At 44.7% G+C, this 13,154-nt stretch overlaps 1 protein-coding gene across 33 annotated transcripts in view; it reads left to right on the forward strand.

Annotated features, from left to right (window-relative positions):
• The window catches only part of NRXN3 (neurexin 3), a 1,515,064-nt gene that overhangs the window by 449,351 nt on the left and 1,052,559 nt on the right, over positions 1-13,154 (forward strand). For all 33 annotated transcript variants that reach the window (XR_013228547.1, XR_013228548.1, XR_013228549.1 and 30 more), the window contains 2 exons: positions 9,265-9,703; positions 11,829-12,212. Coding sequence is in view for 29 of the 33 variants with exons in the window: in XM_077323384.1 (XP_077179499.1) it covers positions 9,265-9,703; positions 11,829-12,212 (823 nt within the window). In the remaining 4 variants the exon portion in view is untranslated. The remainder of the gene's footprint in view (positions 1-9,264; positions 9,704-11,828; positions 12,213-13,154) is intronic.

Here is a 13,154-nt window from a genome sequence, read left to right on the forward strand (position 1 = left end):
GAATGATTAATGGGATGTGTCACTTGCAGCCTAGACGTGTTCTGGCGGGGCCATTGGACTCTTCACTCGTGCTGATTAGGTATTAGGAACATAAAGCTGGAGAAATGGGTGGAGTTTTTTAACCCTTTGGAGATTGCTGGGCAGACTCTAACCTGGGGAACTAGGTTTGATTCCTCACTCCTCCACATGCAGCCAGCTGGATGACATTTAGCTCTCATAAGAGCTGTTCTCACACTGCAGTTCTCTTAGAGCTCTGTCAGCATTACTACCTCACAGGATGTCTGTTGTGGGAAGAGAATGATGATTGTAAACTGCTTTGGGACTCCTTTGGGTAGTGAAAAGCGGGGTAGAAAAATACCAGCTCTTCTCTTCTCCCCCCTTGTCTGGCAGTAGTGAGTAGCTCTGGGTAGTTCATTTGGAAATTCCAAATGGCAACCACTGTTAACTCTGGCTATGCATGGCACGGCCTCCTTGTAGCAATCATAGGCATTGGGAAGTTCAGTATGTGATGGGAAGGGGATGCTCCTACTTCAACCTTAGTTAGCTCATCCCCACTATCCTATTCAGCTGTAAACCCTGGACTCAACCCCCCCCCTCCCCATGAAGCCCCAGATTTAGGATATTTACCTAGTCCAGAGACATTTTAGGGAAGGATAGGGGCCAGAGAACAGGTTGCCAGTCAATACTTGAGGGATACCTGGACCAGGGAAACAGGCGAGGCAGGGCCAGATCCAGGTGTAGAGGCCTTTGGGTAAATGGGAAGGGGTGGGTGGTTGTCTCCTCAAGGACAGAGGAGGTGAGAATAAGGCCTGAGAGGGAAATAAAAGGCAGGCTTCACAGACAGGCCAGGGAGGCAGCAAGTAATCCAGTGGCAGAGAAGGGGGAAGAGTGCTGTTCCAGAGGAGGAAAGTCGGGACCTTCTGGTGTGGCACAGATAGTGCACATATAGTCACTGGGTTAAGGAATTCAAAAACGAGACCTGCAAGCACTGTGGGGGAGGGGAAATCACTTCCCCCCACTCCCCACTCCCTCTGCTGTGCTTGTGCTTTTCCTTCCCGTATGGAATATGGGGGGGGGGGGGATAAGTGGAGAAATCCCAGGGAGAAGGGCCAGCAGGGGGATGAGATTTCTTTCCCCGCCCAAGACTCTTTGCGGGTACCCCCACATGTCTCATTTATTGTCTGTATCTTGTCTGCATCTCCCCTTTTCAAAACTGGCTTAGTAATGGGTATTCCTTTAACATCGTGTGCTGTGAAGGCAGAGGCAAAAAAGAATCCACTCAGCATTTAGCTGTGTGTCTTGGTTAAGAACTGTCTTTGTTTAAATAAAACATCTTCCTTGGGATTAGCTTGCCCCCCTCCATCACTTGCTTCGGTTAAGTGAAATTCAATGAAGGAGGAACCCAGCTGAGAGTTCATTGCCCTGCTCCAGATATACTCAGTACAGCTAATTCTTCATGTTAGTGTAAACCCTAGCGTGTTAATAGTCTGAGGAGGCTATAGAAGTGGGGGGCGGGGGATGTTCTTGCTCTCAGCTTAGTGTCTCTGCTTCATTTTATATCTCAGGAAGGAAACAAACTCAGGGATTCAAGACACCTGAGTACGTACAGGGGGAAGATCAGAACTCCCTTAACTTCTCAACTAGGGGCCATTGGAATATGCAACAGGAGAGATGCTGAGTTATCAAGAAAATGAGAGGAGTTTGCCTCGTCCAAGAGTTTGCCTAGTCCTCTCGGGCTATGCATCCCCCGGAATCTCCATTCTATGTGTGGCTCTCACTCTTCAGTCTGAGTTGCATGTCCATGAATGACAGCAAGGAAAGAGCACGGGATTATATGGACAACTTCCCTTTCCCCCACTTATTCACACACCTACTGCCCATGTATAAAACTGGACAGCTGTACTCTATAGCAGCGGTCCCCAACCTGGTTGAGGACCGCTTCCGGGGGTGGGGGATCTTCATTATAAGGCTGAGCCTCCGGGGAGGGCAGCATAGAAATAAATACATACATACATACATACATACATACATACATACATACATACATACATACATACATACATAATCAATCAATCCTGTATGCTGACTTACTGTCTATATGCATGGACTGGTAACTTCCATCTCAATGAAACTGAAGAAGTGTACACCGCTTTTTACTACCCCAAATAATCTCAAGGTGCCTTTTAATCACCTGCCCTTCCTCTCCCTACAGCTTCAGGGAGCTCTCAGAGAACCTTGACTGCCCCAAGGCCACCCAGCCGGCTGCTTGTGGAGGAGGAGGAATGTGGAATCAAACCCATTCTCCATATTATTAAGCACTACACCAAGTTGGTTTTCCTGGCTGAATGTGATTGCACCCCCCAAATAAACTGATAGGACTAGAATATTGTGCTATGAAGAGCTTCCCTAGGAAAGGCCAGATACTCATCCACTGGCTAGTCTTTAAGGCACACTGTCTTCTTTATAGTATTAACATAACCAAGAGAATTCTTCTGGAACTGTCCAGTGGGAGACATTGTGATTGGAACCCTATTTCTAAAGATGAGTCGACTTTTTATACAAAATTGTCCTTCATGGGGGTGGGGGTTAAACCCAGCCTAAGTGCAATATTCTCACCACTTTGCTGTGAAACTCCATAAAGGGACAGTGCTGCATTAACCTGTGGTAGGGAAGGCTGTACAAGTAAGGAATACATGGAAGTCCCATTACTTTTAAGCAATGCAATCAAATGAGATATGCCTTAAAATTACTGACCATGCTCCTGCAGTACCAGCATTATGGAAAGACAATGGTAGTCCCTAATAGGTGCTGTCTATTAAAAGCTTTTCCTAGCCAGGGAAGCATGGTGCTCTGTCGTTCAAGAGATTGTGAGGTCGAACAATTTAGCTGTATGATCCAGATCATTATTATATAAGCTTTATAAATGTACAGGCTATAATAAGAAGCCTTGCCTGTAGCATCCAATGAGGGCCAGATGCAATGATTGCCTGTGCTTAATTGTAGGCTCTGATTTTGAAAAATGCCAAGGTGTGCCTGTACAAAAGCTTTATCCCTTCCCCCAAGTATTATTTCATATCTCAGTAACTGAAAGTGAATAGGCGAGGTACAGGACTCTGGAGTTGAAAAGGACAGGGGTGAAAACATCCCACTGAGGACAACACTAGAATGAAAGGCCAATCTCTCCTGGCCTCAAATGGCAGAATATAAAAAGAGATATATGATACAACAAGCTTTGGTGATAAAAGGTGGCAGGGTCTCCTTGGATCAGGCAGAAAGGCTGTGGTAGAGATCGTGGGACAAAATCCATGGGGCACAGGGGCTGTAGTCAGGGGGATATTTCAGTGAGGTTGAATGAAAAAGCTGTTTGGACCCCACTAAATACAAGGATCATGCTTTCTTGTGGAAGAGAAGGTCTATGCATTGATTAATACATTTAATAATTTATCACCATGTTAGTCATATACATTTTTTAAAATGGAAAGTCCTACAGGTCTCAGATTCCGGTTGTTCTCAGCAGTGAATATTGTGTTAGTTCAGCTTGAATCGGTGCGCATTTGCTCAGTGTGATGCTGCTCCAAAACATGTTTAGATGTGGCTTCGTGTTCAGAAGCTGTTTGTAAATATAAGCCATATTTCAAGGTTGATAGCACGTATGTTTTTTTTGGAATTACATGTTCTTGCTCACATGAGATTGATCCAAGTGATTCCCTCCTAAGCTTCTTGATTTCAATGGACTTAGGTGTACCCCCCACTATTCATTATATCAATATTTTAATATTGGTTTAATGAAATGTTTTAATAGTCATATGTAAATATTGACAGTCCCCGACTCCTTTTGGGAATGTCAAATATGCAGAGATAGCAAAAAGGGAAATCTATACATACATTTGTTCACACGGGAATGGTCACATTTATGAAATGGTTTGAACATCCTCAGAGCCTTTTGCCACCCCCTTCAGGAAAGTTGGCGGACCCCTTTCTGTTGGAGGAGCCTTCTGACAAGAAATCTTTAGAGAGTCATTTAAATTGGAGGACATCTCCATAGCTTGAAGGAAGGTTTCCACTTTTGCTAAGTGTCGTGGTACGCCAACGTATCAATGGCATCAATGATGTTAAGAACGTAATTATGTTCTGTATTTTAATATATTTGAATTGTGGATATTTCATTAACTTTAGTGAGGGTAAGCAGATGTACATGCAAAAAAAAGTTAGTTGTACTTGATAAACAGCAGCTTCCAATATGAAGGAGAATTGGTCTTCCTACACTGCTTTTCACTACCCGAAGGAGTCTCAGAATGGCACCCTTTGAGGTAGGTGGGGCTGAGTGAGTTATGACAGAATGGCTCTGTAAGAACAGCTCTAACAGGACTGTGACTAGCTGAAGTCCACTTCACTGGCTTCATGTGGAGAAGCGGGGAATCAAACCCAGCTCACCAGATTAGAGGCCACCTCTCTTAGCCATTACATCAAGCTGTCCAAAGTTGGTCAGTTTCTGACTGAACAACATTAATGTTAGAGAATGGGATGCATCTCCTTTACATTTTTAAATTCAGAATTAAATAATGGCAACTCTGCCACCTCCCCATGTAATTTGATCATGACAGCTGATCATGGTAAAATCTATTTTGTTTGAATAGTCAGAGGAGGAGGAATATCCAGAATACTCAGTTATTCAGACACGGAGATAGATGAGAATGCTATTTAGATGGGACCACACTGTTCTGAACGTACATCCTTGGTGCATAGACAGTGCATTTGGACAAGTAGGACATTTAGATAACGGAGGGCCTGATCATTGATCTTCTGCTCTAATTGGCCATCAGTTTCACTTAGCATCAAGAGAAGAGCCCAAGCAGCCTTGGGCATTATCATGAAGACAGGCGCCACAGACCAATGGATGATCAGCCATTATGAAAATTGTGTCTCCCAACGAACTGATACGGCAAAATCCAGAAACGGTGCTTGATACCCCAGGAGAACCCCCTCCTCGAAAAGGAGTACGTGTCTGCCACCTCACAGATAGGCTCTCCTTGCAAACAGAGGGCCAAAGAGAAGATGGAAGCCCCAAGGAACGAAAGGTCTTTCTCTGAACAGGAGTGGCAAGTGAGAAACACATACACACGTAACAATTACTTGTTTGTCCTTCAAATTTAGTTCATTAGGGAGAGATTTCTGTGACTGTTCCCGAAAGCCTTTCAAGGTGCGTTTTCCAAGACAACGAGGACATCTAGTGGCAAATTGTCTAACTACATAGGGGCGTTGTCCAAAGGAACAGGAGGACTTGACGGCAGCGTTTCCTCCTGTATTCAACCTGACGAAGTAAAATGCATATTGGCTACTTGCCAAATGCGGCACCTTCTGACTTGCTGCCTCTGCGTCTTCAGTTGATTGCAAGGAGGCTCTTAAAGCCATCTGATTGGAGATCCACCCCCCCCCTACACCAAACACACAGACCTTTTATTAAGTCAAGAAGATCTTAACTGTAAAGTGCAGGAGAGACTTGGAGTGCCCTGGCTTATCAAGGCTGCCCATTGGCAAGACTCCTGACACTGCATTTTACAGTGTGAGCTTGGTGTAGGGATTAGGAGTGTGGACTTCTAATCTGGCATGCCGGGTTCGATTCTGCACTCCCCCACATGTAGCCAGCTGGGTGACCTTGGGCTCGCCACGGCACTGATAAAACTGTTCTGACTGAGCAGTGGTATCAGGGCTCTCTCAGCCTCACCCACCTCACAGGGTGTCTGTTGTGGGGAGAGGAAAGGGAAGGCAATTGTAAGCCGGTTTTAGACTCCTTCCAATAGACAAAAGCAGCTTATAAGAACCAACTCTTCTTCTTACTCTTGTGTATTTTGCATAATGATTGCCAATATAATACACTGCATGTCAAAGAGGGGGGGAATTTTAGTGTTTCCTTACTGTTTGGCAACTACCCACCAGCCTCTTTTTTATTTTTGATTTATTAGAATAGCCATGATCTGTTTATGGGTTTAGAGCCTTTGCACGTTTTACTTGTAAGCGAGTCCCAAAGAATCTGATGGACTTTCCCCTAAGCTATTCTTCATGTAAGCTAGTTCTAGGAAACTATCTTTCCCTATGCTTTTTTTAAAAAGGTAAAAGTCTTCAGTGGGATTTTCTCCTGAGTAATTGTTGTGCAGCATAATCTGTTAAAGAAACTTTGCAGTCCTATAACCTGAGAGAAAGTCCTTTGAACTCAGTGGACAGACTCTGAACAAAGCAGTGTAGGATCGTGCTTTAGAGTGAGCTTGCTGTAGTGGTTAATCTGGAGAACCAGGTTTAACCCCCCCCCCCACACACACACACACTCCTCTTCACCTGAAGCCAGCTGGATGCCCTTGAGCCAGTCACAGTTCTCTTTTGGAGCTCTCTCAGCTTCACCTACCTCACAGGGTGTCCGTTATGGGAAGAGGAAAGATAAGTGATTGTAAGCCACTGTGAGACTCCTTTGGATAGTAAAAAGAGGGGTACAACCCCCCCAGCTCCTCCTACCCTCCCTCTTAGAGTCAATGGACTTCCTGCCTGCATTACTTAGTTGCAACAGACTGCATGATGTAAGAACCTTGGCTTGGAGTAAGTGTCACTGAACTCTGTGGGATACATTTCAGAAGAGTACAGACTTGGGAAGCCAATCTCCAGGGTCAGCCCAGGTTTCTCCTAGTGTGGCTGATTAGGTGAGTGACTGGCTCATACTACTGCAGATGAAAACATCTGCCCAATAAGCCAGAAGTAAGTTTTTCTCTCTATCCATGGAGCCCTCCTGTGCAAGACTGATTCTGTTATGAACAGAACAACCTTTGTCATTCTGGTGGCAGCTGTGAGCAATAGAGATTGGATGGTGTCAATGAATGCTGAATGTGTGAAGTGACCATTTGTCTGCCCTGACAGTCTCTGTTGAGAAAGCTTACCTTTGAGGGTCTTTGAGCACAGAGGCAAATGGGTGTGTGTGTGTGTGTGTGTGTGTGTGTGTGTAGGTGCACATGTGCTGGGGGAAGCATTGCTGGATTAAAATGGCAAATCAATGCCGCATAGAGTAGGAACTAAAGTTCAGTGAATGTTCATGATGCCAGTCAGTCAGCATCTCCTGCTTGACTTCACTATGGGACTGTAGGAAGAATATGATTCCCCGCAACGCTGTTCATGCTAGAGAGCAGAGTCTTTGGATGGTGAACTTTCTGGTATTGCTCTTCATGGTGTGTGAAGGATGAAGTTGCTCCTTTGTTGAGGACAGGCTGCTGTGGCCTTCTTGCATCTCTGGAGACACAATGGTGACACCTAGCCCACTATAAGTGGTAGACCGGCTTCGCGTCCGTCTCTTGCAGATTTCAAATACAGATTAACAGCATTACCTGTGAGCGTCTCATAGGTCCTTGCTTGTGAATATATCTAATTTTCATGGACTCATCTATGAATACTTAAATCCAGAAACTGGGGCTATGGTTAGATAAGACAGATCTTTCTGCAAACTCAAGAAAAGGCCCAGGTTTGCATAAAGGTATTAAATTAGAAGGGGTAACCCCCAATTATAAAAGGAGTACCTAAAAGTAATTACTGTCGGAGGTTAACCTTCACAAATAATACAAGCAACATAGATTTAAAAAGTATACTCTGAGTGGTACCTGTGGGAGTTGCTAGGCAACCACAACAGTACAGCCAGACTTCAAGCCTTGATTTCTGTGAGTAAAATGCAGGAAGGAGTCAGGGACCTTTCCAGGATTGTTTAAGACTTTGAAGAACAACTCATCAGCAGCCATGAGGTTATTGCATGAGTCACTCAGGACCAGTTGCTTGCTACTGTTTCATGGCAGTTATCCCATGAAAGCCAGGGAGGTACAGTTTTTAAAGTTTCAGTCTGGGTTATGGGAGACCTAGTTTTCAATACTTACCCTGCCATGGAAGCTCACTAGGTGTCCTTGGGCAACTCACACAATCTCAGCCTACCCTACTTCACAGGGTTGTTATGAGGATAAAATGGAGGAATAATTGTAAGTTGATTTGTATCTTCATTGGGTTGCTAGGTTCATCGGTACTGCTGATGGGGAAGGGATGTGTGTGCTTTCTGGGAGCAACAAAATGTGCTGACATCATCCAGAAGTAACATGGTCATGTCAGAGACATCATGGGGTAATTACCTGGGATTTGGACAAAACTCTGTGGTAGATTTTGCTTCTAACCATAGAGTTTTGCTCCAAATCATAGTGTAACCACCCTCCCATGTGCTGATGTCACTTCTGGGTGATGTTAGCATGCCATGTTAAAATGTGGCATTCTTCTGGTTTCTGGTAAGTTGGAGGGGAGTTGGAGGGCAAGGTGCATCCGGAAAGCAAGGAAACCCTGCCCTGACCAATGGACCTGTCCTGGAAACCCTAATCTTTATGATGAGATACATACGGTATACCTAATTTAAATGAACAGTAAAGCTGAATAGAGGGGGCTGAAAGAAAATTTGGCTGCTGAATGGGAAGGAGAGAAGGAATCAGGAAAAGGGAAGCGGTAATGGCCTTCAGGGAAGGGAAAGAGGAAGTAGTGAGTAGGAGAAAATGGGATATGCTCTGCAAATGTTAGTAGATAACCCACTTGTCAATGTATCAAATTCTCAACATGGCCCCATTTGTAGTGGCAAGAGAGAAATAAATAAATAAATTTGGGGGAGCCTCCAGGTTTGTAGAAAAATCCAAATAGCATAAAACAATAAGGAAAGGGGTTAAATCCACCCCAAACAGAATGTGGTCTGCAAAGAATCTCTGTTGGTCTGCCTCATCAGTGGAGGTCTATGCCTGCCAGGCACCACCACAACAGACATGTGGGAACGGGAATGGAAACTCCTAGTCGCCTGCAGGAGTAACAGGTGGTGGAATGCAGACTGACAAGTAGGTGAGTGGGCAGAGCAGGAAGTTTAGTTTCACTTTCAGTTGGACTTACGACAGTACTCTATTTTTAAACGGCAGCTCATACACATTTTTGTAAATAAAATTAAATAAATTTAGTTGTGGAAATGTAACATCAGTTTCAGGCATGCGTTATACCTGGCATATTGTATAACAACAACAACAACAACAACAACAACAACAACAGAGCCCTTAGAAAACTTCACACAGGATATCTTAACATCTGTGATATCTAGCTGGCATGGAATACCAGTAATGTTTATTCAGAGGTGCCGTCCTAGCATGGAGTCTCATGTGCTTCTTTCTGAAGTTTGCATTATTTCCTGGATTGATGTATAGTGTTTTCCCTTGTCCTTGACAGGTTGTTTATAAGAATAATGACATCCGTCTGGAGTTGTCTCGCTTGGCAAGGATTGGTGACACAAAGATGAAAATCTATGGAGACGTGAAGTTCACATGTGAGAATGTGGCCACACTGGACCCCATCAACTTTGAGACACCCGAGGCCTACATTAGCCTGCCGAAATGGAACACTAAGCGGATGGGTTCCATCTCCTTTGACTTCCTCACCACAGAACCTAACGGCCTCATACTTTTCACTCATGGCAAACCCCAGGAAAGAAAGGATTCCAGGAGCCAGAAGAATACCAAAGTGGATTTCTTTGCAGTGGAACTCTTAGATGGGAACCTCTACCTTCTCCTTGACATGGGCTCTGGAACTGTCAAAGTGAAAGCCACTCAGAGGAAAGCAAACGATGGGGAATGGTACCATGTTGATATACAGAGAGACGGCAGATCAGGTAAGGATATCAGATCTCTGGCAGTAGTAGAGCCTTCTTTTCCTTTATGGTATAACACAAAAGCTTTGAAGGATAAGCTGTTTTACAGCAAACACTCCATCCCATGTCACCTTGGATGAAATGGGATTTTATTTAATTCAGAAGCGAGATATAAAGTAAGCCGGTGGCTTGAAAACCACTTTTAGTCTTCCAGTAAGAAGAACTGGACTTAAAGGAGAGCTGGCCTAACAAGCATGAAATCAATGACTAGGCACCCATGAATACCCTCTGTCAAATGAACATGAATACAAATACGAGAGATTTCATTAGTGCTACTGAAGCTTGTTTAGTTTCTCTGAAGATTCTGTGGGCATGTAGGGTACTCGCCCATCACTAGTCTTGCAAAATGTTCTGACGGAATAGATTTATTACCCGTTTGCAATTAGACTCCTTGCTATGGGGAGTATAAAATATAATATTGTACATTATTAATGTCAAGGACCTTGAGGGAAGATGTAGAGGAAAGGGTGTCACTGTCACCCTCCAGTAGATGAAGACTTGGTTTTATTTGATGCTTCCTCAGTGATCCTACCTTTGTGCCTTATTTTTTAATTTGCTTTTTTTTGGTTTAGATATGTATTTTTTGCTCTGGTTTTAATAGGTTCTATGATGTATTGAGTCTGCCATGAAAACGCTAGAGGGCGTCACCCCAAGGTTCAGACATGACTCGGTGCTTGCACAGGGGATACCTTTACCTTTTATGATGCATTTTTATTAAGCTATTTAAATTGCTAGCTGCCTTAGTAGCCCCGCTCAAGCAAAAAGGCAGGATATAATTATTCTATATCAATCAATAATTAATCAATTAATCAATCAATACTGGCCAAGCTCCTTGGATCGAACCTCATTGCTGCCTTGCTTGAATGGCTGTCATGCTTTCTACCGTGAGTCTTCAAGGTCATTCCCTGTCCCGCTACTTGATGTCCTTTACCTAGAGGATTAAACCGTGGGGGAAGGGTGCTTGTAGCACTGAGTCATGGTCCTGAGTTTTCCCTAGTATTTATTTATTTACTTACTTACTCACTCACATATTTAGAGTTTAGCTGTTTTCTATACTGTTCCTCCTTGCAAGTAGGCTCTGAGCAGTTTATAATAAATAATAATACCAATAAAACCAGTTTCCATCCCGGCACCCTCTTAATTGCCCTCTATTGGGTTAACTAGATTGGGAGAATCAAGGAGGAGAGCCAAGGGGGAAGGAGAAAGGCCTGTATCATTCCCACTAACTAAGGCCTCTTTGTAACACACTGTAATGCAGATCATGAATTCTTCTCTAGGGATGCGCATTCCCTTCAGGGTGATCCTGAATCAAACTGCAGAGCAGTATGTTTCACTTTCTCCCTGCTTAGAAGCAGAGGAAATGAAAGAAATTCAGTGGACAGGCTGGGACCTTCCAAGCAGGCAAAAGGTCTTGGAAATGTTTGGGGAGATGCCTCCTCTGAACATGGGTTTGTGGCATGAACGAACCAAATCTGTCACAGATTCAGAGTTGCGGACTGATTTTTGCCCATTCCTATTCTTTTATGATACAGACCAATACTGAAATAGAATTTGAACAATTAAATTCTTAGGCCTAGTCATGCACCAATGTGGTTGTATCAAACAATTCTGTAATTACACAGAGGTGTGTTAGTGTCTACATGATCATGAAATGCAGAATGGTGCAATTGTAGCATGAGCTCATGTAGTGGACAAAAAACTCCTGCAACAGGGTTGTTCTGTCCCAAACCTTTCTTGATTGAAGAGATACAGTTTGTCCTTCTTCCCAAATTTTCCTGCACCAAACAACCAGATTGAAGTAAAAATAGCCTTCTGACGTTCCTGCATCATCACAGAAGACTAGATTGAAGGTCCTTCATATGTCTATCAGCTTCATGATTCAGTGAATACATTGTCTGACAGGTTTGGAAGAGGGCCGTAAAGTCCTATAGGACAAGCTCTCCCTGTCATGGTTATATCTTCTCTTAACTCCTTGTTCTGCAACAAAGCCTTCACCTTTCACCAGGATTCAAACCACAAAAAAACATGACTAGTATTACATTTGGGACCACTGGTTCATATGACATGTTCTTCTTCCTTTCTTCAGGTACCATATCAGTGAACAGCAGACGGACACCATTCACTGCGAGCGGAGAAAGTGAAATCCTTGACCTAGAAGGAGACATGTACCTGGGAGGTCTGCCTGAAAACCGGGCAGGCCTTGTGCTTCCTACTGAGCTTTGGACAGCCATGCTGAATTATGGCTATGTGGGCTGCATCCGAGACCTCTTCATCGATGGGAGGAGCAAAAACATCCGGCAGCTGGCCGAGCAGCAGAATGCCGCCGGGGTCAAATCTTCCTGTTCACGGCTGAACACCAAGCACTGTGACAGCTACCCCTGTAAGAACAATGCTGTCTGTAAGGATGGCTGGAACCGCTTCATTTGTGACTGTACTGGTACCGGCTACTGGGGGAGAACATGTGAGCGGGGTAAGTCCGTGTTCTTGTGTACTGAGCTGCACTTTCTATCTATCTGTCTGTCTGTCTGTCTGTCTGTTCATCCGTCCATCTTTCTATCTTTCTGTCTACCTACTTCTTGGGGTATTCAAGGCAAGAGACATTCAGAGGTGGTTTGCCATTGCCTCCTTCTGCATAGCAGCCCTGGTATTCCTTGGTGGACTCCCAACTAAACACTAATCAGGGCTGATCCTTCTTAGCTTCCAAAGTCTGGCTAGCCTGGGCATTAGTTTATCCCCAATATACCTTATTTGGCAATCTTGCACCTGAGAACTATGGGCTTTGTTAACCTATGATGGAGCATCCTGGCTATGCATGCATCTCCCCAAAATCCTATCCAGGGATTCCGTAGAGCAGTGGTCCCCAACCTGCGGGCTGCGGCCCGGTGCCGGGCCGCGAAGGCCATGGCGCCGGGCCGCGGCTCCCCCTCCCCGCCCCCCCCCGCAGTAAAAAACTTCCCAGGCCACAAGCGGGCACGGCTCGATGTGGTATGTGGTCCGCGCGGGCGCGGCCTGATGCGCGGGCGTGGTCCGCGCGGGCGCAGCCTGATGCGCGGGCGCGGTCCACACGGGCGCGGCCCGATGCCCTGCCGGTCCCCAGCCTCCGAAAGGTTGGGGACCACTGCCGTAGAGGGAAGTATTATGAGAATTTGCCCATACATAAATATAAATTGTGGATACCCAAATATATACTGTATCAGTTCATGCCCTGTTCACCAGCTGTGAGTAAAGAGCCAAGTTTTCAAACAAGCTGTTCAGTTGGTTTCTTCTGCTAACACTATAATTCTCTTCAGTTGGCTTTTTCGGCGTGTGCATTGTCACAGAGCCCCATTCTTGGTACACTACTGCTTCACTTTGCAGGCAGTTGTTAAAATAGACAGTTAAAGTGATCACAAAAATCCAACTGCAAAAATCG

The sequence above is a fragment of the Paroedura picta genome, chromosome 2 (genome assembly GCF_049243985.1).
Source record: "Paroedura picta isolate Pp20150507F chromosome 2, Ppicta_v3.0, whole genome shotgun sequence".
Taxonomy (NCBI): domain Eukaryota; kingdom Metazoa; phylum Chordata; class Lepidosauria; order Squamata; family Gekkonidae; genus Paroedura; species Paroedura picta.